The 24,252-nt window shown below is 55.4% G+C and overlaps 9 protein-coding genes across 9 annotated transcripts; 7 read left to right on the forward strand and 2 right to left on the reverse strand.

Moving 5' to 3' along the window:
• Positions 1-211: 211 nt before the first annotated feature.
• On the forward strand, positions 212-1,524 carry BO86DRAFT_409441 (uncharacterized protein; the record flags this gene model as incomplete). The annotated part of the gene is made up of 2 exons (XM_025674412.1): positions 212-1,015; positions 1,351-1,524. The coding sequence occupies exons 1-2, from the start codon at positions 311-313 to the stop codon at positions 1,522-1,524; spliced, it is 879 nt and encodes a 292-aa protein (XP_025528282.1). The 5' UTR covers positions 212-310.
• A 456-nt stretch (positions 1,525-1,980) lies between these two features.
• BO86DRAFT_399031 (uncharacterized protein) lies at positions 1,981-3,306 on the forward strand (the record flags this gene model as incomplete). The annotated part of the gene is made up of 1 exon (XM_025673589.1): positions 1,981-3,306. The coding sequence occupies one exon, from the start codon at positions 1,981-1,983 to the stop codon at positions 3,304-3,306; it is 1,326 nt and encodes a 441-aa protein (XP_025528283.1).
• Positions 3,307-4,245: 939 nt separating this feature from the next.
• Positions 4,246-6,735, forward strand: BO86DRAFT_429272 (uncharacterized protein; the record flags this gene model as incomplete). The annotated part of the gene is made up of 7 exons (XM_025675630.1): positions 4,246-4,614; positions 4,672-5,044; positions 5,139-5,295; positions 5,357-5,490; positions 5,543-5,658; positions 5,731-5,872; positions 5,924-6,735. 7 exons carry the CDS (start codon positions 4,246-4,248, stop codon positions 6,610-6,612), a joined length of 1,980 nt encoding a protein of 659 aa, XP_025528284.1. The 3' UTR covers positions 6,613-6,735.
• Positions 6,736-10,560: 3,825 nt separating this feature from the next.
• On the forward strand, positions 10,561-12,938 carry BO86DRAFT_82914 (uncharacterized protein). The gene is made up of 9 exons (XM_025677716.1): positions 10,561-11,156; positions 11,233-11,305; positions 11,375-11,706; positions 11,764-11,907; positions 11,967-12,181; positions 12,238-12,435; positions 12,493-12,520; positions 12,573-12,688; positions 12,746-12,938. Exons 1-9 carry the CDS (start codon positions 10,979-10,981, stop codon positions 12,833-12,835), a joined length of 1,374 nt encoding a protein of 457 aa, XP_025528285.1. The 5' UTR covers positions 10,561-10,978; the 3' UTR covers positions 12,836-12,938.
• Positions 12,939-14,721: 1,783 nt separating this feature from the next.
• Positions 14,722-15,546, forward strand: och4 (putative alpha-1,6-mannosyltransferase subunit (Hoc1); the record flags this gene model as incomplete). Its single annotated transcript, XM_025667352.1, has 1 exon — positions 14,722-15,546. A coding segment is annotated over one exon (825 nt), but the record flags the coding sequence as incomplete, so codon positions are not given.
• Positions 15,547-15,756: 210 nt separating this feature from the next.
• Positions 15,757-16,655, reverse strand: BO86DRAFT_388866 (uncharacterized protein). The gene is made up of 3 exons (XM_025671968.1): positions 16,315-16,655; positions 16,134-16,238; positions 15,757-16,077 (listed from the first exon to the last, which is right to left on the reverse strand). The coding sequence occupies exons 1-3, from the start codon at positions 16,589-16,591 to the stop codon at positions 15,917-15,919; spliced, it is 543 nt and encodes a 180-aa protein (XP_025528287.1). The 5' UTR covers positions 16,592-16,655; the 3' UTR covers positions 15,757-15,916.
• A 455-nt stretch (positions 16,656-17,110) lies between these two features.
• On the reverse strand, positions 17,111-18,990 carry BO86DRAFT_378810 (catalase; the record flags this gene model as incomplete). Its single annotated transcript, XM_025670644.1, has 7 exons — positions 17,111-17,589; positions 17,651-17,753; positions 17,797-18,216; positions 18,285-18,377; positions 18,438-18,672; positions 18,755-18,884; positions 18,960-18,990. The coding sequence occupies 7 exons, from the start codon at positions 18,988-18,990 to the stop codon at positions 17,111-17,113; spliced, it is 1,491 nt and encodes a 496-aa protein (XP_025528288.1).
• A 903-nt stretch (positions 18,991-19,893) lies between these two features.
• BO86DRAFT_311825 (GMC family oxidoreductase) lies at positions 19,894-21,806 on the forward strand (the record flags this gene model as incomplete). Its single annotated transcript, XM_025667922.1, has 3 exons — positions 19,894-21,430; positions 21,506-21,669; positions 21,726-21,806. The coding sequence occupies 3 exons, from the start codon at positions 19,894-19,896 to the stop codon at positions 21,804-21,806; spliced, it is 1,782 nt and encodes a 593-aa protein (XP_025528289.1).
• Positions 21,807-22,432: 626 nt separating this feature from the next.
• BO86DRAFT_399038 (aminoglycoside phosphotransferase family protein) lies at positions 22,433-24,190 on the forward strand (the record flags this gene model as incomplete). Its single annotated transcript, XM_025673590.1, has 3 exons — positions 22,433-22,491; positions 22,574-23,178; positions 23,241-24,190. 3 exons carry the CDS (start codon positions 22,433-22,435, stop codon positions 24,188-24,190), a joined length of 1,614 nt encoding a protein of 537 aa, XP_025528290.1.
• Between the last annotated feature and the right edge of the window lie 62 nt (positions 24,191-24,252).

A 24,252-nucleotide genomic window follows, 5' to 3' on the forward strand; every position in this document is an offset into this window, starting at 1 on the left:
AGCCCCCCGCCGTAGCAGATATGGGTAGTTGCCTAGAGCCTCGTGGTCCGTGACTGCAAGGGTATATAGACCCTGCGATGCCTCTTATTTCAGACACCAGCAGATCGTCTAGATACTCTGAATCATCCCTGCCATCCCCGAACCATTCTGCCCGAGCAGCCAAACATTTCAAGACTACTATTAAACCACTACAAAGAACTAACTACCAAAAGAGTACCATCGAGTTCATCAACTCCATCACAAACACTAGCGAAAACCCAATTCAAGCACGCAGCATCTCCAACGGACCAGCAACTCGACAAACGCAAGTATGTACGTCGACATCCCGCGAATTCTCATGGTGATGTTTGCTCTTGTCCTGGCCGTTGTTGAGGCGCAGGATACTCAATGTTCCGCCCAGAGATGCTATAGGGGTTGTGTTGATGAGAGTGATGAATGCGTTGAATACTGTCAGAAGACTGCATCGAGGATGCGGAACAGAAGGAATGCGGGAGTTTTCTGGCAGCAGTGTTTCCTCGGATGCGACAAGGAGATCAAGGGCTGCTTCAAGGGCTGCGATGCCGCATGCCCGCGTCGGGTCGAAGGGCCTCTCGAAACCTGCAACAACAACTGCCTGCAGACGGCGCTGGGCGGCGTGGACCGATGCTTCAATGGGACCGCGCCCCGCGACGACTGCCTTGCTGCAAACCAGGAGAACTGGCAATCCTGCGAGGAGGATTGCCGGGACGAGGCACCCCAGACGCAGGCACCGGCCACCCCTGCCACCACGTCTGCACCTGCGGCAGATTCCCCTCCACCAGCGCCTACTGAGACCCCATTCGAGTCTGCCATCGGATGCGGGGAGTTTGATCGATACCTGAACGTGTACGGCGCATGTCTGGCCCCATGCTTTTTCAATCTCTGTTTGAATGGCGAGAAGTGCAGCGGAGAGGCCGGGAAATGCGGTCTGGCCAGCGAATGCGAGGCAGCCAACAAACAGTGTACAAGCGACGGTGTCAAGACTTATGAATCCTGTGTACGTGCGTGTCAATCTTAGGCAACCCATTGATTGGCTTTGTGCTAGATAGCAATTGCTGTGATGGGTGCCATTGTGGAGATTGATGATGGGTCGGTGTTATCAGTGTATTTAATGCGTGTACTAGCTCAACCGGGAGGTCCAGACTGTACTTGTATATGCTTCCATGTGAACCTTACTTAGGGTAGCCTGCAGTGTGTGTTCCAACATGAGGTATGTGTGTGACCCGACGTGACTGGGTGTGATGGGTCTCTAGTCAACCCATGAAGTGGTGGAGGGAAACAAGTTGAATTAGCCATCATATTACTTCTTTTCGGTGTACGATCACGGTCCAGCTGAAGAGGCTATATGAGGGCATCCTCGCCAGGTCTGCTCTCATCGCCGGGGCTGGGTCAGGCATCCCCACCCCCCACGGAAGACGCAACATCATCTACCTGTCCAGCATTGCAGGGGAGATGGCCTTGCTGGCACTGCCCTTCTATGCCGTGGTGGAGGTCGTGGTTCAATGACAGTCTGACCAAATCTGGGACCGAATCTTCACCGGAAGCAGATGCACGTGCGTGAATTCACAGGATCATTAATTAATTAATTAATTTAACCCTGCCGAGGAACGGTGATGTTCGCCACCAATCGAATCGATGGTATCTCCGGCATGCTCGGCGGTTTATCTTACCACTGGGTAGCCTGTAAGGATCTACCAGGTAGTTAGGTCCCTAGTAGTCTAGTTAAATGGACTCTGCCCCCCTCCATATAAGGACAAGCATGGGGATTCACTTGGCTATTGGAGGGAGGAAGTATTAGTTTGGCGTGCAAACAATCCATCAACACCACCCATGCACTGAAAGAGGGGTCGACTAGATATCATATTGGCGCTTAGAAACATTTATACGACGCATTTTGTTCGTTTCATTGCTTTCTTCTGGCATCCCACTTACAAGCGTCTGCTCTAACTACAAACCCTCACAATGGTCTCCTCTTTCCCAGCCATGAGGTCCCTGTTCGCCATTCTCTGTCTGATGGCAGTTCGTGCCCTGTCAACTGAAAGTCTTCTTCCCTTCAAACGGGCCGCAGATGTGAGCCAGACCAGCGTTGCCCCCGAGAAAGACATCACGCTGTACTACCAGGCCGTGAGCCAGCCCGGGACAGCTGCCAAGGTGGATGCTCAAATGAGACTCCCAACGGTGGTCCTGGAGGAGATCACCACCGTTTCCAGCGTCAGCTGCTCGGCCGAATCAGTGGAAGTCGTCTTTGCTAGCACGACCGACTACCAGCGCAGCGTCTCCGCGTGGCCCTCGTCCAGCTTCATCCTGCTCACCAACCACCTCGGCGACTGCGACGCGGAGAACGAACGTGGGGTCTACCTGGTCGAGTCGAGCACGGTGGCCAGCGCCAACAACAACAACACCATCACGGCCCACACCACCCGCAGCTCGTTCCGGGACCAGGCGCAGTCGATCTCGGTGGTCTTCAACGCCAGCGCGGTGGCATCCCACAAGCGCGACTGGACCATCGCCCTCTCGGATGAGTGGTCGGGCGAGCTGATCAATACGAAAGATCTCGCCATCGACGTGCAGGATGTCAGCCTGAGCACAACCCTGGACCTGAGCGGCGGGGTGGAGCTGGATGTGACCAACTCGACGGCGACGAGCCTATACCTGGAGCTGGATCTCGCCCTTTTCGCGGAGCTGAATGTGTCCGCGCAGGCGACCGCCGCCTATTCCACGGATCTCTGGAGCTACACTTACGACGCCTTGTCGGTCACTGCCTTTGAGATCACCGGAATCCTCAGTGTCGGCCCCTCTCTGACCCTCGGCGTCGGCGTCGAATTTGGAGTCACCGGCGAAGCCAACATCACCGCGGACCTGTCGACACAGATCACCCGCGGCACCGTCTACCTCGACCTGCTGCACAGCGATGCCTCTACGTCGTCGGGCTGGACTCCCACACAGACAGCATCGGCGACCCTGTCTGGCGAGGTCGACGCGCAGCTGAATCCGTTTGCGGATGTGGAACTCGCGGTTGGGGTGAACGTCCTCAACGGTCTGCTCGAGGTCTCCGCCGGGGTCGAGGCCAAGGCCGAGGTTGTGAATACCTTCTCGGTGGCGGGCGCCGGGGATGTCAGCTCGACCACTGGTGTGACGGCCGTGACTGGGACGGGTGCATGCAGCAATGGGTACTGGTTCACGAGTGACTTCGTCTTCGACGTGGACGCGTTCGTGACCAGCCTTTACTCGGTGACTCTGTACACGGTGACAGTTCCGATCTTTGCGACAAAATGCTTTCCTTTTTGATTGCTACCAGGTGACGGAGGTCGGCTAGTGTGGGTTGCTTGCTGCCCTGTGGGTTCGAATTCGGATATTCGATCTCTTTGTATACATTGTGGCTTAGATATTGAGCTTGTTCTTGCACACCTGAGATCGTTATCAGCTCGAGCCAAGGCACTAGATACATCCACAGTGCAGGTACAGCTCATATGTTGCGAATACCTTTACCATCCGTCAGTTTTCTTTTGTTTTGTCAATGATGGTCGTGCCTAGATCAGGCAATCCGAGGATTCAACCCCCATGTCGTATTGCGTTAGTAGTTTTAGCACATTGCTGTTCCTCCTGCTGTCCATTCCTTGCTCATGGCACGCTTTCGAGGACCACTTCGGTGGTTATTCGTGGCATGACCGCAGTATGTATGTTTCCTCTCTACAGCTGCTACGATGAGACCGGGGGCCAGGACCACTCATTGGTCTATCCACTTGTTCCGTGTGTCAGTGCTCATGTTCACTTATAACTCATAAGTGTGGTACGAAGCAAGAATGCAGTGTCACGTGATGATATGTATGTCTTCACGGCGGAAGTTCCGGGGATTCCTCCGGAAAATTGGTGTGCAATCTACGCTAGCCCTCTTTGATTGCAGATCGTGATAAAATGGATTTATATGCCTCGATGACCCCGCATAGGGGTGACGTTGTTTGCCGGTACATGGCCCGTCAACCATTGTGAATTGTTGGACAATGTAGCCTTTTAAGATACTCCAGTCCCCTGCTTAAGAAGGATGTCTGCCTCAGCAGGCACCACCCTCTTCTAATGCGCAAGATGAAAGTGAAAGAACTCATACATGTTCTGTGCCTGAGTAACCTCGTCTCCGGAGGTCATATTAGTCGTTCTCCCATCAGCCCTAGTCAGTCCTCCCTTCTCACAAGTAGTATAGACCCGAACTGCTAATGACATTTCATAGCCATGGAGCCATTTCTGTTCAACACTTTCGCCCCCGGGGCCATCAGACCCACCGGTTGGCTCCAAGATCAGATTCAACTTTCAGCCGATGGCCTGGGAGGCAATCTGATGGAGTTCTACCGCTACGTGCAGCGGTCCACTTGGCTAGGGGGCGAGTACGAGTACAGTGAACTCCACGAGTCGTCCCCGTACTGGTTCAATTATATCGTACCACTGGCGTGGTCGCTCGATGACGACGCACTGAAGTCTCAGGCTCGATACTATCTGGATTATGTCCTGGATCATCAAGCGAATGATGGCTGGATTGGACCCGAGACCACCAGACAGACTCGGGGCATTTGGGCGCGAAGCCTTTTGTTCTTTGGCCTGACGGCATGAACCTACCTTCCAGTCATTCAGGAAGCAATCTCCACTGACCAGGACGACCAGCAATATGCCGAAGCCGACCCCACCCAAGAAGAGCGCATCGTAGATGCGATGCATAAATTTGTCGTGCTTGTGCACTCCATGCTGAGCGATCACTTCACCGGGCTGATCGAGAATAAAACTCTCGGAGACAACTTTGACCCTTATGGTTTCGGCCTCTCGCGCACCCATGAACTCCCGATCTCTCTGATGTGGTTATACGACAACCACCCTCGCAATAACTCTCAGATTATTCTGGAGGCCATTGAGCTCATGTTCGAAGGCGGCCGGGTTGGGGGTCGTGACTGGACTACTTTCTTCGTTCCAGGGGTGTTCCCTACAGGAGGCACAGGCTATACAGCCAGTGGCTTCACCCACGGTGTGAACCTAGCTGAAGGTATGCCCCCCTTTCCAACTCTTCAGCCTCGTCTATCAACACTCGACCGGGATGAAAAGTCCAAAGTGAGAATCTCACCGCAACTACTGCCTAGGTTTACGCTACCCGACCGTTCTTCACCGTCTCAATGGGAACACGAGCCTACTTGCCCAGACACTTACGGCTGTGAACCTGACCGCAACCTACCAAACGTCACTGTCTGGCTCGATTGTGGGTGACGAGCACATTGGCGGATTAAGCCCCCAGAGAGGGTGAGAGAGGGCCCATGATATTGGCCGCTGTGCATCAGTCAACGCTAACAAGGCGACATAGATCTGAGTTATGTATGGCTGTCGAATCCATGTTTTCGTACGCCTTCCTGTACCGCTTCCATGGGGTGAACGACTTTGCCGATCGAGCAGAGAGGGCAGCCTTTAATGCTTTGCCTGTCGGCGTGAGCCCGGACTGTATGTCTACCCTCAGAGACTGGCGGCGCAGCAAGGGCTAATCTGTTTGCAGGGTGGTCGCGCCAATATGTCACACAGACGAATGCAGTGTGGGCCAAGAACCTCACTGAGAATCCCTTCTACAACGTCAACTCCTACTCCCTGACATACGGTCTTGAGCCAAATTTCGTAAGTGGATGGATTAGCCCAGTCCCCATTAACAGTCCACGCGGTCACGCTAACGAGTGTTGCCACTGGAAGCCTTGCTGTACTGTCAACCACCCACAGGGATATCCGAAATTCGTTACATCTTCTTACGTCCGAAAGGGGGATAAAGATATTGCCCACGTCCTCCTGGGTCCAACAACCCTAACTACAATCATCTTGGGCAAGAATGTGGAAAGTAAGTTGAAGGCGCCTATTCCTGCACCCAGCGAAGCTAACGTGAATGTAGTTATCTGCGACACAAAGTACCCATTTTCCGAAGACTTAACCTACACAATCACCTCCGACATCAGCTTCAGCTTTGCAGTCCGTATCCCAGAGTGGGTATCCGGAGTCGCGACCGCACAAGTTGGCTCTTCGAGCAACAAGAAGCAAAGCCTCTCGCCCGACTCGAATGGGTTGCACTACTTCTCCATCGGCTTGGGGACCACAACCATTCACGTTTCACTCCCCATGGCGATCGACATTGTGCCTCGCAACCAATCGGTCGCGATCTATCACGGTCCGCTGCTGTATGCGTTGGCCATTGAGTACAACGAGACCAGCCATCTGCCTTTGAACTGGTCCAGCCAGCTGCCGCTGGAGTCAGGGGAGGTTGTTCCCAAAGCCAGAGATCACTATCTTCTCCCAACCTCGAACTGGCAGTTTGCGATCGACCCGTCGACCGCTTTGTTTCATAGGGAGCGCAGCAGCAACGCTCTGGCCAATCCCATTTTTGCTAAAGATGCACCCCCGGTCTCCATCTCCGTGGATGCATACCGGGTCAACTGGCCGACCACGCTGGACGCAGCAGCCCTGCCTCCCATCCACCCCCCGGTCAATGCTGCGGATAGAACGACGATCAAGCTTATTCCGTTCGGTGCGGCGAAGCTACACATAGCTCAGTTCCCAGTGGCAGACATATCTGCCGCGGGTTAGTCGTTGAGAAGTAGAAAAGTCTTTGAAACACAGCATCCCACGCAAAGTGAGCCTAATTTCTCCCGCCCTGTTGGCTTGCATGCTTCTGACTCCTAAGTCTTGGGTTGTGCGCACCAAACCTACTCATATATACATCCGTCCTCTCAGCGTCGTCAATATTTTTTTACGATTATATGATATAATTGGTGCGGCAGTCCGTGCAGAGCGCGGCAGAATAGCCCCGAAAAAGGGCGGTGAGGTTGCAGACCGTACAAAATGCCCTGAACATTTCCGCCCATCATATTGAAGTTACTGTGTTGGTGAATCAAGATTATTTCCATGTTCAAACTTGCTATATCGATTGAGAAGTATTGCCAAATAAGTAAAGGCCTATACTTATCTGGGTAGACAAGGCTTTAGAAGTCGCGTGGCTGCTGTTCACAAGAGTCGGCTCGCGGGAACAATATATAGATACACCCAATACGTTTATTTGCTGCGAGACATTCCACACTAGAACGCACTGATCGGCCTTTTCCAATTGAATCTTTATGAAGAGAATGCACAATATGATAGATATAAAAGTACCCAGTGGCCTAGAATCATCTTAATAATCCTAGTTCACCAAGTTGTACAAGGTTGTGACATAATATAGCACAGGTATGATCAACTCGCGCACCAATTAGTGACGTACTTCCTATAGGGATCTCTATGAAATACCCTGCAAAGCTCCTACATATCTCCAGCACGCACCTGGAGCAGAGCGACTTTGACCAAGCCCCTGAACATGTGTTGCAGCCCAATGTTACATACAAAGCATTCCCCCTTGCACGGGCCTGCAGGTCCACAACCACAGGATAATTTACAGTAAAGCATCCTGCAGAGCTAGATCCCAAGCAATCTGCTGAAAACCTTGTGTCGCAGAGCTTATAAACAGCTTCACCCAGGTTTACTCACTTATCTTCGCCGCCGGGTAGGGATAGCCGGTGATCTGCTATAGCAGGGACCCCTGTCGGATAACTCGATTATCGCGGCGCTGCTGATAGGGCTTTGGTTCTTGTGCCCCATGCTTTTGCCCGATGTCCCAACGAGTATGTGTAAGAGCTGATAACGGCGATTGTCATCTGCTTTGTGATGCAGATCGCTGGAGCTTTGCTCGGTGGCTGTACGCATCTGTGTAGATCTCCACAGGTGGTGTCCTGTACATACCCAGCACTACAAGTGCAAGTTCACAACATGATCAGAGGATAGCGTCTTTCTTCCAGGCAGCATTCAGAGAGGTGGGTGGTCTCATACAATTCTCCTGATACTGTTGCCGCTGCGCGGGCAAATAGTCACATGCCCTTTTCCTACCCAACTGAAACCGCCAAACACTCCAGAATCTTCTCCCGAGGTCAGGAAGAGCGGTCAGCAACAGGTCAGTAAGCACGTAACGAAAGCTCCTCTGCATCCTGGATCGCCTGCCGAAGGTATTTCATTGAAGCACGGATGGACACCACGAGATCCTTCGCGAAACCGCCATCACCCACCCACTGCCTCCGGGGCCTGCTGACGCTGACGCCGACGTGGGAGACTCCATCGATGCCCCGTCGTCTAGTCTACCATCTATGTTGAACCAGGCATGTTGATCGTCGCGGGTTTCGCCTTCGACTAACCCCCGCCACCCCATGGACCATGACGCCAAGCTGATGCCGTAGACTGGGGTACATTCTCCAGCAGACGCAGGCGTTACTGAGCCAGTCCACTCCCGGAACGCCACGGCACCGTGACAAGCTCCCCTTCCCCCCCCCCCGACGACGCTTACGCGAGATTGGGCTCTAGTCTGAAGTCAGATTTATAATGGTATTCCAAACGGAAGCGACGATTGACTACGGCTTGTCGGCTCCAGCGTTATCAGCGGCCGTCAGCAACGTAGTGGACCCTCCGGACCGTGGAGAAGGGGGAGGCGAACAGGCCAAAGATACGAGATTTCTCCTGGCTGGGTTCTGGCGAGTAAGGAGAGGCCGCAGGGCGTGGTTCTCCCCGCTACAACAGAGACACGCGATGTGGAAAGGTTTGAGACCTGGTTCCTGTTTGGTTGAGTCCGGAATGATCGGGGAGGCGAAAGGACAACAGGCTGGATTGAATGTACCCTACCCCAGGCTGCAAGGTTAGGTTCGTATCTCGGTAGCGAGGGAAAGGGAAAGGGAAAGGGCAAGTGGTAAGTCCGGGTATCGGCAGTTGGAGTTGTGCATAATGAAGGCCGCAGGGCAAAGATTGCTGCAGTGATCAGCTCTGGTTATCTCCGGTATTCACTGTATACAGTGTGTAGTGTAGTATAAGTTAACTCGTATAGTGGTTAGGCGGCAGATCGGGGCCCGTGACACCGGGCGGTGAAGGGCGGAAATGGTCGACCGGAGCCGGGCCGGGAGCCGGTATGAAGCAATTCCTGTTACTTCATCGCCTGTCCACACTGCCCCTTTGGGCCCTTTGGGGGGACAATCACCGACCCGGTTGTGAACTATCCTGGGTGTCCTCCGGGGCAACACCACGAGAAGCCCTCTGATTCCCCAGATCGAACTGTTGTCTTCCCCTCAATTTGGGGTAGAGCGGATTTCCGGGGGACAAAAGGACGCATGGTTTCTTGATTTTGATTTTTACGGATGGTTTATTTACCCATGATATCACCACTCAAGAAGGAGACTGACTAAACTCTAGCGTAGGCGGGCCGATTCGAGGCAAAAAAGCAAACCAAAAAAAAAAAAACAAAAAAAGGTAATAATGGTTTTTAGCTAGCCAAGCGGTTGATTCACCAGGCTAGTCGCCTTCTAGAATGGAGTGGCGGCGTTGAGGCGGCGTTCACCGGGCATTGAACAGGTCCGGCCACCGGTGAGCCCGCCAGTGCGATTGGATCATTGGGTGCAATTTACTGCCGTTGGCTGCAGTGGGTTTCCTCTCTTCCCCAGATTGCCCTTGGCTTGGCTTGTCTCTGCACGTGGAGACGCGCTGACTGGCCCGACATGGCAATTTCTATGAGCAATCGATTTCTTCTTCGCTGGGCCGGGGCAAACTTTCTCCGCATGTTCTGCTGCATGGGTAACACAGACAGATTCCTCCCAAGCGTTCGTCTGGAATAGGAAAGGCAGGCGACCTGTTGCAGTGCCAGCAATGCCAGATGGTGCAGGCATAAAAAATAAAAATTCCATCAGATTGATGGCTGAGTCAGCACCGCACCTGCGCCGTGGAATCCATGCCGCATGCGGACTAGAGCCAGCTGGGCCTTACGGTTTCAGGTTTAGTGAGGACCCGGATCAGGACTAGTCCCGCCGGGAGGCGCAGATTCTGCCCTTGCTAAATGCTTTTTTTGCCGCCCATTAGGTTGCTTTTGCAACATGCTTGAAGGAAGGTGGAAGGTTGATAAGATGAATCTCCAATTCTCCATAGCTGTGTTTGCTGCTGCTGCATTACATTCCTCTGATGCACGTCCCTACCTGGCCCTGACTCAGTTGCTGTCTCTCTTCCCCATTTCCATTTCCATTTCCATTACCCAACCCCATTATCACATCCCCTCGTGATAACACCGAGAGTCAGCCCCGTCTGTCCATGGAAATTTCTATAAGGCTTGTTATGTTTCCGGAGGACGGACTTCACTAAGCGAGGTGACCAAGCTTGGGCCATCTAGGGCTGCTGCAACTGCCAGCGGCTGCCATAATAACAGTAATCCAGATTGATTAATCTATACTAGGTGTGTAGTAACTGTTGCTGGGGCGCAACTTCGGGAGAATTACCTACTCAGCCCCCATGCATATCTTTTCTTCATCCAAGCTGATCCGGGAGATCCATGCAGGTTGAGGTCATGGATCCCCCTGGTGGGAGCAGGAGCTGTCAGTCAGGATTCAAGATCAGGTACCGGACCACTGGGGCCGGGGGTCAGTCGCATGAAACCATTGATAAAACGTAAAGCAAACGATACTGCGTACACATTGACTTGTCGAGCAGACATTATCAGCGGACGGATTCTGGGTTCGGCCGGACGACTCCACCTGTAACAGTGATGATTGTTACCGGTTTGGGTGGTTAGAGTGTTGGACCCCCCCACACAGATTCCCCCAAGTGTGAAAAAGCCTAAATCTGCCGATCCGCCGTGGATGCAACGAAGCGACTGCGGCCAGCCCGGGCTCTTTTTTCTTATATCCTCCCTCCACCTTTTTGAGTCCCCTTCTCTTCCTTCTCTCTCCTCCTCTTCTTCTTCTTGAAAGTTGGCCCGTTGACTTGGTTGTTGCTGCGCCCTATCATCTTTCTTGCTATTTTCTGACTGACTGCCTACGCTTTACGACTTCCCACTCACGACACTCTCCTCTCCTCTCATCGCCACTCTTGCACTTTTCTTTTTCTCTCTCTCCCCGTCACTATGGCCAGTCACGGTAGAGATGTTGAGGCATTCGATGCCCACCAGCAGTATCACGACGAAGACGAGAAGATCGAGAAGGTCGCCCCCAATGAATCTCCCCCAGCCGATGACCCGTTCGGCAACGAAGAGATGGCCGAAGTCAAGTTCCGTACGATGAAGTGGTGGAATTGTGGCATGCGTGAGTCTACTAGTCTTAGGGCACAGTGGCCGTCCGCCAGCAGCCGTCATCTCATCTAAACAATGCCCTTCCACAGTCATGATCGCCGAGAACATCTCCCTGGGTATTCTGTCGCTGCCCTCGGCCGTCGCCACCTTGGGTATCGTCCCGTAAGTGTCTAACCCTAACCAGAAAGCGACCTGTTTTGCAGCACCGTCAGACTAACTACTCCTTCTCAGCTCCATTCTCATCATCCTGGGAATGTCGGGTATCTCCTGGTACACCGGGTATGTCATGGGCCAGTTCAAGCTGCGCTATCCCCAAGTCCACAGCATGGGGGACGCCGGAGAGCTGCTCATGGGCCGCATCGGACGCGAGATCATGTTCTTCGGCCAGCTGCTGTTCTGCATCTTCCTGATGTCCAGTCACGTGCTCACCTTCACGGTGCTGTTCAACACCATCACCGGCCACGGCACCTGCACCATCGTCTTCGGAGTGGTCGGTCTCGTCATCAGTTGTATCTTCGCGCTTCCTCGCACCATGGGCAAGGTGTACTACATGTCCATCGTTTGTAAGGAGTCCCCGCATGCCTGTTCCGCAGGTGCATGTTATTGACCGGTTACGACAGCCTGCCTGAGTATCATCGTCGCCACCGTCGTCACCATGATTGCGCTTGGAGTTGAAGCCCCGGCGCACGTCCAGAACGACGTGACCACCCACCCGAGCTTCGTCAACGCTTTCTTGGCCGTCACCAACATCATCTTTGCTTTCAGTAAGCCTCGTCCCGGGTTCTGTGGATTTCACTGGGGATGGGTGCTGACCACTTCATAGTCGCCCATGTGGCGTTCTTCGGCATCATGTCCGAGATGGAGGATGTCCGCGACTTCCCCAAGTCCCTGGCCATGCTGCAGGTGCTCGACACGACCATGTACATCATCACCGCGATGGTCATCTACCGCTACGCCGGACCGGACGTCAAGTCTCCGGCCCTTTCTTCCGCCGGCCCGCTCATGAGCAAGGTCGCCTACGGTCTCGCCATCCCTACGGTATGTCCAGTTTATGGGACTGATTGTTAGGGCCGCCGTGCTGATTCAATCGTTAGGTCATCATCGCCGGTGTCATCTTCGGCCACGTCGCCTGCAAGTACATCTTCGTGCGTGTGTGGCGTGGATCTCCCCAGATGCACACGAACAGCCCCGTCGTGGTCGGATCGTGGATTGGTATCGCTTTGGCTGTGTGGGTGATCGCCTGGGTGATTGCCGAGTCCATCCCCGTCTTCAACGACCTGTTGAGTCTGATTGTACGTGTGGTGGTTCCCTGGTGTGCGGTTCGCGTACTAATCCCGTTGATTCTTTAGTGCTCGCTCTTCGGCAGTTGGTTCAGTTGTAGGTCTCGCCCTGATTTCCACTTTTTGATGCGATGCTAACAGTGCTCTAGACGGTATCCCCGCTCTCATGTGGATGATCATGAACAAGGGCCAATACACCGCCACTCCCCAGAAGATCTTCCTGACAATCGTCAACCTAATCATCCTCGGTATTGCGTGCGCGATTGTGAGTCCTCTGTCCTCTACATAGTTGGTTGAGAACATCTTACTGATAATCTCGCAGTGCGGTCTCGGACTTTATGTGTCTGGCAAATCCATCCACGACAGCACCTCCTCGGCCAGCTGGACTTGTGCCAACAACGCTCAATCGTGATCACTTGACCCGAGACGTGGCTCGCGAGCGGAAGCACCCGCCGGCAGCGACCGAGCTTTCCTTTTATCTATACATACGTGCATTGCATCTTTATACATATACATACATAGCTGGTCCCGGATTAAGCTGGGCTGTCTGGGCTTTTTGCGGTGTTGGGGTTGGTTCTACGACTTGTTTCTAGCAGGCATTATTGTGAATTATCGTTCATGCAGTCAGTTGATGAGTTCCTGGAGTATTACGGATGTTCGTTTGGTAGTGTCCCGGGTAGTTTCACCTGGAGAAGGTTGTGTAGTGGAGATAGGGTTTATGTGTGGTCGATTAGCCTCAGGGGTAGATGTCGGGGCTGGGTTAGTGAACTGCGGAGGCAGCGGGCTGTCCAGATCAGGGATCGAGTAGAAGTATAAGTAGTACAGCACACTAAGGACACTAACTTTGATGCAGTGGTTCTTGTGCGACGACCTTATTCTGTTGTGTGACCAGATCGGGCTAGGAGCAGATAGCTTATCTTGACCTGCATTTGGTGACCTTGTGAATGTGCTATTCTTGTCGGAGAATAGGATGGATTGTCCGCCTTTGGAGGGCTACCATATGCAAATCGAGAATCTAGCCCCCTATGCTGTTGCGCAGGTCTCACCATGATATTGACTGAGTCTACAAGGCATGCTCTCGATGATCACGCGACTACTTTCCCACTTCGAGCAGTGGCTGTGTACCGCTTCAGATCCATTCGAGCAGGATAACACACACTGCGTGGTTTCTAGCCCACATTCCACATAGATTGGCCATTGACTACTACTTAGTCCTCAAAGTACGACTACAATGACATCCAACCCTCCAACCAACCCCTCCAGTCCAGTCCCCGGCATACACGTGGATCACCACCTAACTTCACGCACGGCCCCTCCCGGCCTCGGGTACCTTAATCTCTCTAGGGCAAATTCCTCCCAAATTCTTCTGCCTGATCACCCCGACCCACTTTTACCGTGTGTTAACGAATAATCGGATGCATCCCCAGCGCCAAGCGGGCTCATGGCTACCAGTCGGGGTTCTTGCAGGCTTTTTCCCTCAACCGACTAAGGACGAGTGTGGCTTAGCCTGGTCGGTTTGCGAGGTGGTTCACGAACGCCTCTTCCTGATCTCCGGGTTGATTCTTTTGGGGAGGGTTCTAGCGCAGTGCTCTTTGTTCTACTCTGAGAACCACTGTGTTTAGTGTCAGGGAAACAGGGGAGTAAGCACACGATGTAACCTACCTCCCTTCTCACCCCCTGTCCATCGACAGACGATCGATCAAACATAGGGAATGCCGAGAGTCCTCCAAGACAAGCGCCCAGCTGCCCAGCCCTATCGGCGTCATCGCCTAGCCGTTAGTCATTTTGGGAGTGGGGCGGAGGCTGTTGGCACTTGGCAGCTAAAAAATGAACCAGTCCTGGTTCGGGAGTACGTACGGGGTACTTAAGTGGGATGCTGCGCTGCTGGATGTGCGGAGGAAGGTACGTGCGTGCATGCTGTGCTGTGCTGTGTTGCGCAGTGTTTAGGGTCAACGTTGCTGGGTGGAAACGAAACCGAAACCAACACCGCGGGATGGATCACTATTATTGTCGGCCATCAAAAAGGGGAGGCGACTGCAACTGAGCACCAACAATACCTGATTGGAACCGAGGGCGACGAAATCAATAGCAATGCCCCTCCGACCACTGCAGCTGGTCCAGGCCATCCTGGCGCTGTGTCTCGTCCTCTCGCTGCTTCAATATACAACACCAACCCAGCCATCACCACCACCACCACCACTAAACGCAGCACATCAACACCCACAGAAACAGCCACCCCCCGATCCAAACACCAACCAGCCCGTCCCCTCCACCGCCGCAGCAGCAACCGACCTCCTCATCCCCCCAACAATCCACCACCTCCTCCTCTCCATGCCCAACCACCCCGTCTCTGCCTTCCGGCCCTCCCAGCACACCATCTCCTGGCAGCAGTCCGGCTGGAAGATCGAGTACTGGACCGAGGCGGCCTGCGCACAGCTCGCGCATGCCACCGACCCGTCCGGCCGCTACGCCGCAGTGCTGGCCGCCTTCCCCTCCGCCGTCCTGAAATCGGACTTCTGTCGCTATCTGATCCTGTACGCGCGGGGCGGGGTGTACAATGATCTGGACGTGCGGCTGCTGCAGCCCTTGCCGTGGGGGGTGATGTTTGGGGCTCCGCCTTATGTCCCCGGGGATGATCCTGGCGATGCCCCCGGGAGTGCTAGGGATGGTCCCCCCGCCGCCATCATCGGGCTGGAAGGCGACGCCTCCACGCGGGGTCTGCCGCGGTCGCCGCAGTTCGTGCAGTGGACGATGGTCGCGGCGCCGGGGCATCCGATTTTTGGGGCTGTCTTGGGGAAGATTGTCGAGCGGACGGAGGAGTATCTCCAGCGGCTGGGGGAGGTGGATGGTGGTAATGATGGGGTGGAGCCGCCGGATGTGATGCAGTGGACGGGCCCGAGTGTCTGGACGGATGCGGTGCTCGAGTATTTCGAGGCCGCTGAGGGCATGTTGCAGACCCTTAGGGATTTGCAGGAGACGGTGCGCATCAAGGATGTGGTGGTGTTGCCCAAGCGCGGGTTCGCGATCACGCAGGGCGAGGACCATCGCTCGTCGGCGGTGCTGGTCAAGCATTATTTCTCGGGGACGTGGAAGACGGGGTGTCGGGCTGTGTGGCGGTGGATTGGGAGGTGCTGATGTTTCTTATGGGATGGGCTGGCGTTTGGGTCGTTGTTGGCGTTAGGGTTGCATTGTATATATTAGGGCGGAGGGGGGGTGCGGTACAGTCGTCTCTGGGGTTGGGACCCTGTACATGTATCTCTGCGTGCACTATATCTCATCCGTCCGCGGTGTATAACATTTGAACTACAGCTACACTGCATGAGACACACAAAGTTCATCATATCTCATCATATTTGCTAAATACACACCGGGTATCGAGGTGCCTGCGCACACATACTATCACCGCCCCATTCAATGCCCAGAAAGAGAAAACAACACCTCCTTCGAATGCCCGGGAAAAGAACCAAAAACCCCCTTCCAACGCTTCCAACAATTAGAACATCTTCTCAATAATGTTCCGATCGCCGTCCAACGCATCCGCCTCGCGCCGCAGCACATCCGCCCGGAACCGCCGGAAGGCATTCTCGATGCGCTTCCGTCGCTCGGGCTCGTTGGTGATCCCCCGACTGCCGACGGCGGCACCGCCCAGGAAGCCTATCATTTCGTCAATCCTTCTCGAACTGAAGTTGTGACAAGCCGAGGACACATACCCAACTCCCCGCCCAGAAACAACCCGCCGGCCGAGGCAAAGAAATACGTGGCAAAGTCGCCGAACGTGGTGGGTTTAAGCAGCGGAGTGATATCGGGGATGGATTCTAGCATCGCATCAACAGAGTCAGCCACGAGCTTGGACCTTGTCATGTTGTAGCCATGAATGGGGAGCCACAGTACCAGTCCGCCCATCCGCAAACACCACCTGCGTCGGCTTCTGCTGCGCGCGAAAGACCTCGAAGAAGGCGCGACGCGAGCTCCGGAGTCGGAAGGCCGTGTATAATCCCAATCCCACGCCCACAGCCGACCCAACGGTTGTCCAGAGGGAGACGGTGCGGGCGGCGGACTGCAGCGCGTCGCGGTCGGAGGCCGTCAGGTCGTGTTGCAGGTGCTGGTCCGCCAGGCGGGTCAGTTCGTCGCTGCGGCGGCTGCGGGTGAGGGGGATGGAGTCGAGCATTCTGCTGTCTTGTGTGGTGGATATGCAATTGAGTGGTTTTGAGGGTTGTGAAGGTGAGAGATGGAGGTTGGTTCTGGGTTATATGCGATGCGATGCGATGCGATGCGATGACACGGGCGGAGTCGGGATGACGTCACAGGGATGATCTCATAGTGCTATTCTGCACTGCTGCCTGAGGCTGCCAGCCGTGATCCGGCCCCGGGGTGCCTGAGGCGTATGACACGTGATACATCCCGATAACGTCCTCTGGGCTTATCGGTTCCCCTCGACGCGACCTTCTCTCTCCACCTCTACCTGATCACAACAGACACACTCCATCCGCATCACAGATATCCGGTATGTCTATGACTCTATTTGTCTATGACTGTCTATGACTGTCTATGACCATCTATGTCTAGTCTATATCTAAGACCGCATCTAACTCGAGGCACATCTACTCCAGACGCAACCCCGAAAATCCACAGACAAGGATGCATCGCTTGAAAACAAACTCCTCTCTCCACTCCCACCACCGACGCACTACAACCGCGCACCCCCCTTGAGATTCGCCTCCATCATCTGTCCGATCCGGGGATCCACCCGGCTGAACATGGCCACCGTCGCCTGCTGCAGCTCCGGCACCACGCCCTCCAGCGAGTTGCAGAGGTTCGTCACGAACAGCCGGCGCTCCTGCTCGTCGAACACATTGTGCCACAGCGCGCGCGGCTGCACGAAGTCCTCATCGTCCACGGGGATCTCGTTCAGCCCGAGCACCCCGCCCATCCGCAGGAACTCGTGGTGGCGCACCTCCTGCGCCGACGGGCTGCTCACACCCGGGGTGAGCGTGCTGCGCACGTAGTTGGGGTCGCCGCCGTAGTTGTGCGTCGTGGTGTGGGCGCCGTCACGCAGGTAGGGGGCATACACGGGGCACACGGGCTTGTTGGGCGGGAGCTGCGGGTAGTTGACACCCAGGCGGTAGCGCTGGGCGTCGGGGTAGGCGAACATGCGGGCTTGGAGCACTACACAGACTTCGTGTTAGAGGTTGCGCTGACTTGGTCTATGGAGTGGGAGGGAACATACTCGGGTCAGGAGTGGCAGCCACGCCGGGGACCAGGTTGGAGGGAGAGAAGGCCGCCTGTTCGATCTCGGCGAAGAAGTTCTCGGGCTGTGCACGAATGGTCAGCTGTAATTCGGAAACACTGGAGCAGACAAAAGGGGCAACGCACATTCCGGTTGAGAGTCATCTCGCCGACCTCGATCAAGGGGAAGTCCTTGTGCGGCCACACCTTGGTGATGTCGAACAGCGCCCGACCGAACGTCTCGGCGCGCTCGGGCTCCATCACCTGCACGTACAGCTTCCACACCGGGTACTCGCCGCGCGCGATCGCCTCCCACAGATCCTGGTTGTACGAGTCCGGGTTGGTGCCCGCCAACCGCGTGGCCATGTCGGAGCTGATGTTGCTGATGCCCTGCACGGGCTTGAAGTGGAACTTGCAGTAGCGGAAGCTGCCGTCCTCGGACACCAGCTTGAAGGTGTGGATGCCGAACCCGGTCATCTTGCGCGCCGACTCGGGGTGGCCGCGCGAGCCGAACAGGTGCATCAAAGCGTGCACACTCTCGGGCTGGTTGACATGGAAGTCCCAGAACTAGAGTTGTGGCGTGGGTCAGTGCGCTGCTTGGCCGACATGTTGGCTCGGATGGACTGGCTGCTTACCATGTTGGGGTCACCGCGGTTGGTGGCGGGGTGCTTCTTGTGGCTGCGGTTCACCGCGGGGAAGCGGATGGGATCGCGCACCCAGAAAACGGGCTGTCGATGGTTGGGTCAGCTCAGCGGAACTCGGTGCGATGCAGGCGCAGACGGGCTTACAGCGTGGTTGCCAACAATGTCATGGTTACCCTCCTCGGTGAAGAACTTGACGGCGAATCCGTGGATGTCGAGCGCGGTGTCGGCACTGCCCAGACCACCGCCCGTGGTGCTGTGGCGGAACAGCACCTTGGTCTTCTTGCCCACGCCCGTCAGGAACTTGGCCTTGGTGAGGTGAGAGATGTCCTTGGTGACGCGGAATTCACCCCAGGCGCCGGAACCCTTGGCGTGGACGACTCTACGAGCTGATTAGTTCTCGTTCCATGCACATCAGCTGCATGCAGATCGGGGATCGGCAGTGCAGGGGTACGGATCCCTACCGCTCCGGAATTCTCTCCCGGTTGAAATGTGTCAGGGTCTCGATCAGCAGGGTGTCTCCCAGGGTGGTCAGGCCACCGCCACCGAAGGTGGGCAGGGTGGTGCTGACCGCAGGGTCAATGACAGGTTGGCCTGGATGGATGGGTCAGAGAATTGATCACCAATGGCCATTGGAACATTGGAATATCGGAAAGGGTCTAGACATACCCTCAGCGAGAGTGAAAGTCGGCTTGGACATGACGTGGAGTAGGTGTGGGTGAGGATTGATTGAGTTTGAGAAAAGGGGGGGGGAGGGGGGAATTATGGATCGCGGGGGGGCGATCGCGAGATGTGGGAGTTATATACGACTACGGCCAGGTAGGCTTATCTCTCGACTAACTAACGGCCAGATAGGAAGATAGCAGCGGTGAAGCCTTTATCTCGGGATCGAAATTTTCTCGGAGGCACGGTTTGACCTAGTGCCAAAAGTGGATGGCGAGTTGGGGATGTTGACGTTTTAGCCAGGAAATGCTGAGGGTCTGTGAGGGCCTGTGAGGGGAAATGGCCATTGACTTAGTAACATCTTTGCTCTCTAGGGCTTTCCCCTCACGGTGCCTGCCCCTCATGAGGGGGCGCCCCGTCAGCACAATCAGCGCCCTTTGATTGGTCTCTCGGTCAAAGTTCGGAGCAACCCAAGCTACACGTGAGGTCACATGATTGCATGCCGAAAGACTCCGATTTCTGGCCGGTCTCGCCGAGCTCGGGCTTGTTTTTGCGGATACGAGGAGAACAAGATAATCAACACCATGCTTCCTCGTCTCCAACTCTGTACCCGCATACTCGAAAGCCTCATAAATCCCTCGTTTACCCCTCATACGTCAATCCCCTGTCTGTTATGCATCAGCCCGGATCATCGCGGATATGTCGGCACAATCCGCGGACCAAACTCGGGCCTCACTGCAGCTCTATACGAGACACTACACTCTTTGTTCAAGGCAACGGGCTCATCGTCTCCGCCATGAAGAATTAGGATATAAGGCCGTGATGGCAACGCTCAGTTCGTATCATTCCTATCATCATCATCATCAGCAGCAGCAGCAGCAGCATCACAAGCATCACTTCTCATCTTCAGTCTTATTCATCCATATCTCAGACCCTCACCATGTCAGTTCCCAACAACTCCCAGTTCGACTTTATCGTCGTGGGTGGTGGGACGGCAGGCAACTGCATTGCGGGCCGACTGGCCGAGAACCCCGATGTCAAGGTCCTCGTAGTTGAGGCGGGCGTCGCCAACTCGCACGAGATCGAAGACATCACCACGCCTTCTAAAGCCTTCGGGCTGCGGGGCAGCCAGTACGACTGGGCATACAAAACCACCATGATCAAGCGTGAGGATTACGAGCGTGTGGAGAAGCCCAACACGCGCGGCAAGGCGCTGGGTGGCAGTTCATGCGCCAACTACTTCACCTGGATCCCCGGGTCGGCTGCCACCTTCGACGACTGGGAGCCCTTCGGCGGCCGCGACTGGACCTGGGCGAACTGCGTCCAGTATTTGCGCAAATGCGCCACCTACCACGACGACGAGAAACTGTACCCGACTGAGCTGCACCAGATCGGTTCCGGTGGGCCCCTGCAGATCTCCCACGCCGAATTAGTGCCTGAGCTGCAGCCCTTCCGCGACGCCCTTAGCCAGGCCTGGGTGTCCAAGGGCGAACCACTGACTGAGGACATCTACTCCGGCGAGATGCACGGACTCACCCATTGTGTTGACTCGATCTACAAGGGTCAGCGCCAGGGTAGCTTTGTGTATCTGCTCAATCGGCCTAACGTGACGATCTTGTCCGGCGCGCACTCCAAGCGGTTGCTCATCGACCCGTCCACCCGCGTCTGCTCCGGCGTCGAGGTCGTCCTCCCATCTACCAACACCACCCTCCGCCTCCACGCGACCCGTGAGGTCATCCTGTCGCAGGGGGTGTTCGAAACCCCGAAACTGCTGATGCTCAGCGGCGTTGGCCCCCAGTCGGAACTCGCCAAACACAACATCGATGTGATCCTTGACTCCCCGCACGTCGGCCGGCACCTGCTGGACCACCCGATCGTCCCCTTCGTCCTCAAGCTGAAGGACGGCCTCACGCTGGACGACCACCTGCTCCGGCCCGGCCCCGCCCACGACGCCGCCGTGTCGGCCTACCGCCGCGATCGCACCGGGCCCGTCAGCTCGGGTCTGCTGGAGATGGTCGGCTTCCCGCGCATCGACGCCCGGCTGAACCAGTACCCCGCCTACCGTGCCGCGAAAGCCGCCAATGGTGGCCGCGACCCCTTCGGCCCGGCGGGGCAGCCGCACTTCGAGCTCGACTTCGTGGGCATGTTCAGCTCCGCCTTCCAGTGGCACTACCCCGTCCCCAAGCAGGGGAGCTACATGACCGTCATCGTGGATCTGCTGCGGCCCGTGTCCGAGGGCGGTGAGGTCACGCTCAACTCCGCGGACCCCCTCGTGCAGCCCAACATCAATCTAAACTTCTTCGCCGACGATCTGGATGTTCTCGCGATGCGGGAGGGTGTGCGCTGGACGTACGATGTTCTGAAGCAGGGTGAGGGGTTCAAGGACCTCGTGGTGGGTGAGTACCCCTGGGAGATGCCGTTGCATTCGGATGAGGCGATGAATAAGGCTGTTCTGGAGAGGAGTCAGACTGGGTTCCGTAAGTCGTCCCCCCCTTTTGTTCAGCGCAGTAGGGTTTGAACATGATGTCACTAACCAGTTCTCAACGGGACAGACCCCTGCGGCACCGCTCGGCTGTCCAAGAGCATCCACCAGGGCGTGGTGGATTCCAGACTCCGGGTCCACGGGATCCGCAACCTGCGAGTGGCGGATGCGTCCGTCATCCCCGTGATTCCGGACTGTCGGATTCAGAACTCGGTGTACATGATTGGCGAGAAGGTGAGCACGCCCCTTGATGTGGTAACAGTCGATACTCATGTTCAATGTGCTTGCAGGGCGCCGATCTTATCAAAGCCGACCATCGCGATCTCTACGAGGCGAAGGGAGTTCCGTATCTGGTTCCTAGTCGGTTGTAGAAGAAGGAAATGCTGTGGAGTCTGGGTTGCTAGGTTGGATCGTTTGTTTCGCATATTGGGGCTTGTATTGATTCAGCAATGATAAAATAACTATCTTATGATACATTGTCGGCGTGGTCAACACTCCGCTCCGCCGATCTGCTGGATTCAGGATAGATCCTCTCCGGGGTGAGTGTGCACCCATTAACCGCTCTGCCATGCCCCCGTAGGCTCGTTTGACTGGTGAGAAGCAAGCGATGTCAGGAGGCTGACTGCGATGCGATGAGTGTAGAGGTATCACGGTATTTTGTGATATGAGGCCCTAGGGTCCTCTCCTTCTATACAATGTTGAAAGTCACGTGTCTTAGGCGCGACGTTCTGCCGCTCGTATGGCTCCGCCATACAGACCGCCTGACTTCCTGGAAACCCCCTTCATCATTCAACATCATCTTTACTTACATACATACTCGCACATGCGTGTCCACTACAACTGATCCCCTCGAAGCCGAGAGTCCAGTCAACCTCCGGACGTCTCGTACCATGTCACCCATCAAGAACAAGAGCAGCTTGGGCTGACAGCCATCTGGTCGAAAATGCGACCCTTTTCGAGGTGGTTAAGTCAATGCTTCAAGTCACCACCCAAGAGGATGTCCTCTTCGTTGAGAAGTGACCTTGATCTATTTGAGTACACGTCGGGACGCTTTTTGTGAGTCATGGCCGGATCAGCTGCTGAGCGTGCCCAATGACATTTACACTAACAATACACTGACTTGCTCGCGGTCGACCAGATTCAACGAAGAGATCCGCCGCGCCGAACGCCGTGTTCAATTCGACGTGGATGCCCTTGCAAGGGCTACCTGCCACTCTGTCGGCCGCCACCTGAAGGCCGTGGCCTCGATCACGAAATTGGCCGAGGGGGGCTTCAACCGCGTCTTACAAATCACCTTCGATGATGGATATGCAGTCCTGGCAAGGTTGCCGTATAAGACGACCGTTCCAAAGCACTATGCAGTGGCCAGTGAAGCGGCCACCCTCGCCCTTTTGCGTGCTCATGGCGTCCCGGTCCCCAAAGTCCTTGCCTACTCCCCAGATCAGACAAACGCCGTGGGAGCCGAGTACATTCTTTTGGAAAGACTTGAAGGAACACCCCTGAGCAACCAGTGGTTCTCCATGGACACCAAAACTCGGGTCAAAATTATGCGACAGATTGTGGATGTGGAGAGACGGTTCATGAGCATCCGTTTTCCAGCAAGCGGAAGTCTCTATCACCGCCGTGATCTTGCAAGCTCCCGACGCGTTATCCCCGTCTCGGACGACATTGTCGTGGGTCCAACCGCACAACATGAATGGTGGTATCAGGAACGGGCTTCTCTGGACGTCGACCGCGGTCCCTGTCAGTCTCCGGCCGGGTATCCCTATCTTTGTTGGTGCCGGGAAACACTGACTCTGGGCCAGGGACTACGTTCTCCTCATGCTTTGAAGCACCTGCTAAGCGCGAGATGGAGTTTTGTGTGAACTTTGGCAAACCACGACTACACGTCGAAAGATACCTGCGTGAGGTACACCAGTACCAATCCCTCTCACCCATTCCGTACCAGCATCTCCTTGCCGATTACTTGAAGCTAGCGCCTGGTCTCGATGTTCCCTCCGACCACCGCATGTCTCGCCCGATCCTCCGGCATCCGGACTTCTCGCCCAACAACATCCTGGTGAATCCTTCCCACGAGGTGGTCGGAATCATCGACTGGCAGCATGCAGTCATTCTGCCCCTCTGCCTGTGCGCTGGCATCCCCAACCATTTCCAAAATTGGGGCGATCCCGTGTCGGAGACGTTATCGAAGCCAGAGGTCAAACTGCCTGATGATTTTGATCAATTCAGCCAGGAAGAACAGGCGACGGTTCGGGAAACGATGCGGAGACAGATTGTGCACTTTTACTATGCGGCGTTGACCATGAAATCCTTGCCGGACCACTTTGACGCCATCCGATCTGACAGCTGTATGCTCCGCGCGAAGCTTTTTCATCATGCACAGGCTCCCTGGGAGGGAGACTCCGTCTCGTTGAAGTATGCGATGGTGCAGGTCCTCAGGACATGGCCGATGTCGCTGGATGAAGGGGCACCGACGGGTTTGATGGAGTGTCCGGTGCGCTTTTCGGGGGAAGAGCTACAGAAATGCGTGGAGGACCATCGCCAGGAACAGGAGTTCCTGCAGGAGCTGGGAGAGATGAGGGACCTCATCGGGACCGATGCCCTGGGCTGGGTTCCGGACGAGGATGAGTTTGAACGGAGCAAGGCGGTAATCCAGAGCATCAAGAATGGTTTGATGGAACATTCAAGCACCGAGATGGAGAAATCAGCAATCGCTCATCATTTCCCTTTCGATGACCATGACGAGAATCCATGATATGTTTTCGCAATACAGGTCGCGATCTGAATCAAGTTAGACGTGCCGTTTGTTGGCATTCG

The sequence above is a fragment of the Aspergillus japonicus genome (assembly GCF_003184785.1).
Source record: "Aspergillus japonicus CBS 114.51 unplaced genomic scaffold BO86scaffold_20, whole genome shotgun sequence".
Classification (NCBI taxonomy): domain Eukaryota; kingdom Fungi; phylum Ascomycota; class Eurotiomycetes; order Eurotiales; family Aspergillaceae; genus Aspergillus; species Aspergillus japonicus.

Bases quoted from the DNA above. Each gene is read 5' to 3' on its own strand.
- BO86DRAFT_388866 (XM_025671968.1), bottom strand. From the start codon at position 16,591: ATGCTCGACTCCATCCCCCTCACCCGCAGCCGCCGCAGCGACGAACTG. The intron at 16,239-16,314 runs GTACTGTGGCTC...ATGCGATGCTAG, and splicing joins GTTTGCGGATGGGCGGACTG to AATCCATCCCCGATATCACT. The intron at 16,078-16,133 runs GTATGTGTCCTC...ACGAAATGATAG, and splicing joins GTTTCTGGGCGGGGAGTTGG to GCTTCCTGGGCGGTGCCGCC.
- BO86DRAFT_82914 (XM_025677716.1), top strand. From the start codon at position 10,979: ATGGCCAGTCACGGTAGAGATGTTGAGGCATTCGATGCCCACCAGCAG. The intron at 11,157-11,232 runs GTGAGTCTACTA...GCCCTTCCACAG, and splicing joins GTGGTGGAATTGTGGCATGC to TCATGATCGCCGAGAACATC. The intron at 12,182-12,237 runs GTATGTCCAGTT...TTCAATCGTTAG, and splicing joins ACGGTCTCGCCATCCCTACG to GTCATCATCGCCGGTGTCAT.